This window comes from Monopterus albus, unplaced genomic scaffold (assembly GCF_001952655.1).
Source record: "Monopterus albus unplaced genomic scaffold, M_albus_1.0 scaffold41.1, whole genome shotgun sequence".
In the NCBI taxonomy this organism is placed as follows: Eukaryota; Metazoa; Chordata; class Actinopteri; order Synbranchiformes; family Synbranchidae; genus Monopterus; species Monopterus albus.
This window is the reverse complement of record NW_018127921.1, coordinates 3,935,702-3,942,211: the sequence shown is the minus strand read 5'-3', so window position 1 is coordinate 3,942,211 and position 6,510 is coordinate 3,935,702. Positions and strand designations below refer to the sequence as shown.

The 6,510-nt window shown below is 40.3% G+C and overlaps 1 protein-coding gene across 1 annotated transcript in view; it reads right to left on the bottom strand.

Moving 5' to 3' along the window:
• The window catches only part of LOC109959816 (ELKS/Rab6-interacting/CAST family member 1-like), a 132,836-nt gene that overhangs the window by 8,980 nt on the left and 117,346 nt on the right, over window positions 1–6,510 (bottom strand). Inside the window, exons 21-22 of the mRNA XM_020599494.1 lie at window positions 1,801–1,829; window positions 1,020–1,039 (exon numbers count right to left, since the gene is read on the bottom strand). Of these exons, the coding sequence (XP_020455150.1) occupies window positions 1,020–1,039; window positions 1,801–1,829 (49 nt within the window). The remainder of the gene's footprint in view (window positions 1–1,019; window positions 1,040–1,800; window positions 1,830–6,510) is intronic.

The following is a 6,510-nucleotide window of genomic DNA, read 5'->3' as shown; positions in this document are numbered from 1 at the left end:
TGACTGAGAATCTGCACAGACATGTAAAACACAACCACTTAACTTATTTATTGACTGATCTATTCCACAATTTTTTAAACAGTTTTCCTTGTATCTTCTTCAAGTTAATATTCCAGATTTTATTTGAAAAAAGTCTATATATCTATTTCAACACAAAAGCATGGAAGGACCTTTGCTTTCCTTTGACTCCTTCCTTTGAAGAGCTTAAACTGTATCAAGAGGGGGGCCTCATCTCTGATCTCTCTAACATGGGTCCAAATCTTCTTACACTGCAACATAATGTATCTTTCTTTGTCTCCTTCTCTCTTTCTCCTCATCTTAGAGATTTCTGTATTGAAATAATCCTCAGAGTTCCTCCCTTGTCCTTTTTCCTGTCTTCATCTTACAGCTTTCTCAGACACAGTATGATTAAGTATCTCCGCCCTATAACAAAATAGTCCTAACATTGCTCCTTTGTCTCTTATTCCCTCTTTATATAAGAATCTGGTTTTGTATTGATTTTACACAGCAGTTTATTTTCCCCTTTCTGTTGCTCTCTCTCCCTGTTGACTTTTGAGTTCAACATGCCCTTGTACCCATGACTAATTCTGTCTCCTGCAGTTTTCCTCCCTCCTCTCTGCAACATGTCCTCATTTCCATATCTTTCCAGTTAATCTCCTCTTCTCATTGTTCAGTGGTTTCTTTTGTCTTTTTAATTCATTTTGTCCAAGTTTTGACCATGTTTTTTTTCTTTTTGTTCTTCCCATTATGTTCTGATTTTAAAAATATTTTCCTTATCTGAAAAACATGCAAAGGGGAACTGTGTGGTCTAGAAGAAATTTTCATATTTAAATCTAAATGCTGGTCACAGTAGCAACTAAAAAACAAAATGCAACAGAATTAGTCCATTCCAATCTAATTGCCACAGTTAGTAAATTTTTTTGTTGAAGTAAATCCATGCAAATCTTCTCAAGTTCAACTTTGGTGAATTTGAACTGCTCCACAAAAGACTTGCTTTGCAGATGATATTAGAGAGAAGCTGTTGATACAACCTTGTTTTCTGTTAGAGACCAAGTTAACAAGCTAACTGACTGTTATCAAGTTTGTTAGCTTAACCTTTCCACATCTTTATAAAAATCTCAGTTTAATAAAATGATAGACAACCATGCAAACAAAATGCCAGGGGGGAGTAAACAGCACAGCAGAGACAAAACAGATGGGAAAGCTATAGGTACTGGCTAGGGTTAGCATGTGGTGTGTTAGCAGTTAGTTCACCTACCATCTAGAACAAATTATTTCGCCAAGACTCAAAGATTAATTTTATTTTTTAACCTGCACAAAAGGCCAGGAAGTGGAGGGAAGGAGTAGAAAAAAGGAGGAAGAATTGTTAATAGAACAAAAAATGGTGGAGGGAGCAGGGTGAAGGTGAGGGGAAATAAAGATTGAAAGAATAGTGGAGATAAAAAAAAATTGAAGGAAAAGTAGAAATTAACGCCCCCCCCCCAACTCTTCCCCTCCCTGTCCTATCATAATCTTCTGGTCTTTCTTTACTTGCTTTACATCTTTCCATCCATCCATCCATTTTCTAAACTGCTGAGTCCTGAATGGGGTCACGGGGGGGCTGGAGCCAATCCCAGCCGGCAAGCGGGCAAAAGGCAGGGTACACCCTGGACAGGTCGCCAGTCCATCGCAGGGCCAACACGCACTTTACATCTTTCCCCTTTCTCGAATTGTCAGGAATGCTGACCTCAGCTCACTTGTTTCTGTGCCAGCTCTCTCCTTCTCACTTAATCTAATCATCACACTGTTATTTCACTCCACCTCCTCCCTCACTGTTCCCTCCTCCTCCTCCTTCGCTCTACCCATCCTTCCTGCGGCTCTGCTGTGAACCCGCTGACAATGAACAGAATGAAAAACAAATGAACACAGAGTGCAGTGAGCAGGAAAACTGCTGAGTCATGCTTAGAAGAAAATAATTTCATCGTGATAAGGCCCAGGGGAATATTAGATTAGATTACTGCTTTGTCTTTTTCTCCAGTGGTGAAAGAAGAACCTTTGTTGATATCTGTGCAATTATCAAAAATGAAAAGTTGCTGAGTCATGGTGTGAGATTTAGATTAGTCGCTCGCCTGTTTCTCTGTCAAGAAGAGAAAGTTGCTGATAAGTGGAAAATTACAAATGACAATGAGGCGTGTGTGCTGAACGCTTATAAGAATTATTTCATTGTGATAAGTGTATGCGGAATAATAAATTAGATCAGAACACAACCCAGGGCTCCCTCCTTCAGACAAGCTGCTGGAGAAGAGAGCAGAAAAAGAGAGATCCTGGAAACACAGAGCCTAATATATTTATAAGTTTTGGGCTAACCCCTTACACAATTGAAGTCCGACCAGCAGACTCCATCTCTTATCTAGAGCTCCACAGGCTTGGAGCAGCTGCGTATTACCTAGTCATAACAAAATGAAGAATTCCATGTGTGTGTGTTGTTGTTACATGGTGTGTAACTAAAACAATCATTCAGACCTTGAAATTGAGCAGACTAGAGAAGACTTTGACTCTTACTAAACTGCATTAATAACACATTAAAGTCTAACAATTATCTGACTGATTTATTCATTTCTAACAAAACCCACTTTTTTTTTTAAACTTTTGTCAGTAACAGGAGAGGTCATTGGCATTTATAACCAAATAATGATGAACAGTTAATTGTGTATAGAGAGACAAATTAATACAATCTCAATCTAAGGGAAGACTCTGACACACCAAGCCGATATGAAAGAACTAGCAGCGGAGTAGGCCCACTGCTGTGTCGCCCCATGTCACCTTTCTCTGGACCAGTCAGGTCAGAAAAGTTGCACTTGAACACACTGCACAGACTACAGGCAATGGCCAACTGGCATGTACGTTCTGCATGTGTGTGAGAGACATAACTCCCCCTACCAGCAGGTGGAAGTATCTGTATTTGCCATTCAGAAGGAGAAAGAAGAAGAGCTAGACAGCAGATATACAAACTGTAAACAAAGCAGCTCTCGTTCTAAACAGCTGCTGTTTATAGCTGCTTCTAATTGAGAATATGTCTGATAAGAAGCTGCAAATGGCACTGTTGTTCTGTGTCCTTGGTCTTTTGGTAGTGAAAGAAGAAAGGAGGTTGTGGAGGTGAAAAACAAGAAGAAAACGCACTAAATGGGTGAAATCACGGAAGAAAGGAGGTTGTCGAGGCGAAAAACAAGAAGAAATGGGTGAAATCACAGACAATACAGCGACAGGCTAAAGGGGCTTTCCTGAATGTTTCTCTTCTCGTGCAATGATTTGCTAAGCTGAACAGCCAGTCAGCGTGGTCTCTCTTGCCCGACCAGCTCGATGCCGATTCAAGATGCCGAACTGGCCAAAAAGCTGTTGACAGGGTCTGACTACTGTGGGCCACTCTGGGAAGACAAGCCCCAATAGACACTCACCAAAAGCCCAGTGATGCCCAATGGCTGATCGCCAGCTTGGTGTGTCATGGGCCTAAGCTGTATGATAATTGACTGACTAAAGTGAGTTGTATATCACTGTAACTGAGACTTCTGTCCTGAATGCCATCACACATTCATCTGTTTAAGTGGCTTAAGTTGTCTTCACCACACAGCCTGGAAATGTAGAGATTTAAATACCTTTTCCTCCCTTTCTGGATCTGTAATTAACAACTGGTTTACTATTCCCAGTCTTTTTCGTGCGTCTTGTGTTTCTGTAATGTAAAAAGCAAGTAAAGTAAAAAGTAATACCTAATAAAGAACTTGAAAACTACCAAACCATTATCTTACGGAGCTATCCAAAGCCACTTATATGGTAGGAAAAGTTGTTCATTTTACAACCAGGTGTTAGCCAAACAGGTACCTGCAAATGTTAACCACATGTGTTTCTTGCGAGTGGGGTGGTAGCATATATTTCACCTTCCCCCTCTTCATAAAATATTACACCCACACCCTCTTCTCTTTGCTTTCACACTTTTTTTTTTTTTTTTTACCACCGCTCTCTCTCATGGTCTTTGTCTGTCTCTCCACCAAACTGCGAAGAAAACAACAGAGTCAAAGTGAAGAGGAAGGAGACTGTGAGAAAGACAGGAGGAGAGGAGAGTGAAGAGAGATAAGATCTACAACCTCCTGCCAAACCGGCATCAGGGGGTCAAAGCCCAACATGCAGGAAACATTTACAGATGTTCTTTAGCGTACACACATAACTGTGTTTTTATGTATGTAGTTTAAGTATTGCAAATACAGACCCTTCGCTCTCCTTCATCCATCCATTTATCAGTCTCTTCTGGCTAAATATGGTTAGCTTTGCCATGTTATTAGTGCACAGTATACAGACTACTTTAACCCAATACTATACACAAATACACATATTTTATATAGACTGATGGTACTTTAAGTTTTCCCTCTAAGCACATAATCAGCTAAAACATACTGATCAACAAGTAAAAGTCTGTCAAAAACCACTCCAGTGAAACTTTAAAAATGGCGGCATGGATTATCCATTGCACAGATACAAGTGAAGTGCATTCACAATACTGCTGAGCCAAAGATAAACCTAAATTTAGCTTCCTAGCCTGTACTTTACTGATGTGAAAATTCTGCTTTCTGTTTACCCCTGCCATATTTGTCCTTAAGGCAACAAGAGTTTAACACTAACCACAGCACACCTTTCGCTCTGTCTATCTGTCAGGCAGGTTATTGGTTGCAAAGTGTGTGTATATGTCATTAAGAAGATGCAAGCTAAAATACTACAGTAGCTTCAGCTCACTGGATGGTTATACTGCAAACATATACACACGCATGAGAATAATGAGGAAGTTTTGGCTGTGATCCATCACCGAGGGACCGAAGATTATGACACAACAGAGAGGAGATAGACAACGAGAGACAGAGACCAAGAGGGACGCAAAACCGCTCACACCCTTGCGCGCAAACACACACATACTCATACACATACACATGTAGCAGCAGAGAGTAGAGTCTGTGTTGTCAGTAGCCACCTTCTAGACCCTAAGGTGTCACAAATGACTTCAAAACAGAGAGAGAGAGATGACAGGGTGAGGGAGGAAGAGAGAGGAGAGTGATGCATGTTATAATGACTTACTTTGACATGGCCACTCTCTCACACCTCCTTGCTTCTCTGTTCACTGATTTTTCCCTCTCTTACATGTCACACATTTTCCTGTTCCCCTTTGAGCTTATACCATCCATTAAGTTAATTATATTAAATAACTGGAATTTTTTTGCAACAAAAGCGTTGTTACATCTATTCTACTTGAGCAGTTCTGAGGATAAAAACTCCACCATTATTACTGAACAGCAGTTAAATTTTACGGTTTCGATCAAAGGAAATAAAAGTGAATATAAAGCTCACCAACCTCTGCTTGCTTTAGATTTTTGTGTGTCATTATCGTGTTAGCGTGGTTGGTGTGCAGTCTGATGTGTGTATTGGTATCAAGTATATAGAAATAAAAATGCACGACTTAGGGGTTTAACACTGTCCCTTAAGCTAAGGTCAAATATCCTGCAAGTACTAAAAGTTACCATGGTAAGAGTACATGTGTTAAAAATTTAAAAGGCTTGTGCACATGTCATACAGTATGTGTAAGACCCTTTGATAGAAGCTGTTAAGAATGGTAAAGAGAAAGGTATGATAGAAGCTGTTAAGAATGGTAAAGAAAACAAAGTAGAGAAAGGTGAAAGGGCATGAAGAACAGTTCTACACTGTATTTTAGGTGAGGCACTAAGGCTCTGACAAATACTAATGGTTCTTTAGAAAAACGTGATGAGTATAGCAAGTAAAAAGAAAAAAGCCTATGTGAGGTGGGGACAAAAATGTAGAAAACAGACAGAAGTACAGAGAACAGTGAAGAAGAAATGCACTAAACTCCCAGTGGGCTCATCCACTAAGGGGATGGTTAGTTCACTAGACCCACAAGAACCTTCACTGTGTGTGCCTCTGTGAGCGCGTGTGTCAATAGACCTCTGTGTGGAACCACAGAGGTGTTTGGTTTATATCCTTGTTTTTGGCCTGGGTGAGTGTGTACATACTGGCGTGTGGGTATATGGACTTGTGTGTCTGAACTCTGTAAACTTCTGTCCATAGCAGTGTAATGGCGTGTAAGGTTGTGTGTGTATCTGCAGACAAAAAATTTGAATAAATACAAATTTATATGAAAGTGTCACCAGAGATTTGTAGAAGATTTGAACTCTGTGTGTGAGTGTTTGTGTGTGTGTGCGGTGACTATAGAAGTTGTGGGTTAATCCTAAATTTACCTTTGGTGGTCGGAGGACTGTGGTCACATCTGGACTCAGTTTCTCTCTGCCTCTCTTGTTTTCTTTGCTCCCCTTGTCGCCACCACCTCACCTGTGCTCTCTCACTCTCTTTCTCTGCTTTTTGAAAAACTAATTTATTTTTCTTCTCTGTCTCTAATCCTCATATTTAAATGTGACCAAAATGCTTTGGTGTGTGTGTGTGTGTGTGTGTGTGTGTGTTGGTGTCTACACAGCAACCTTC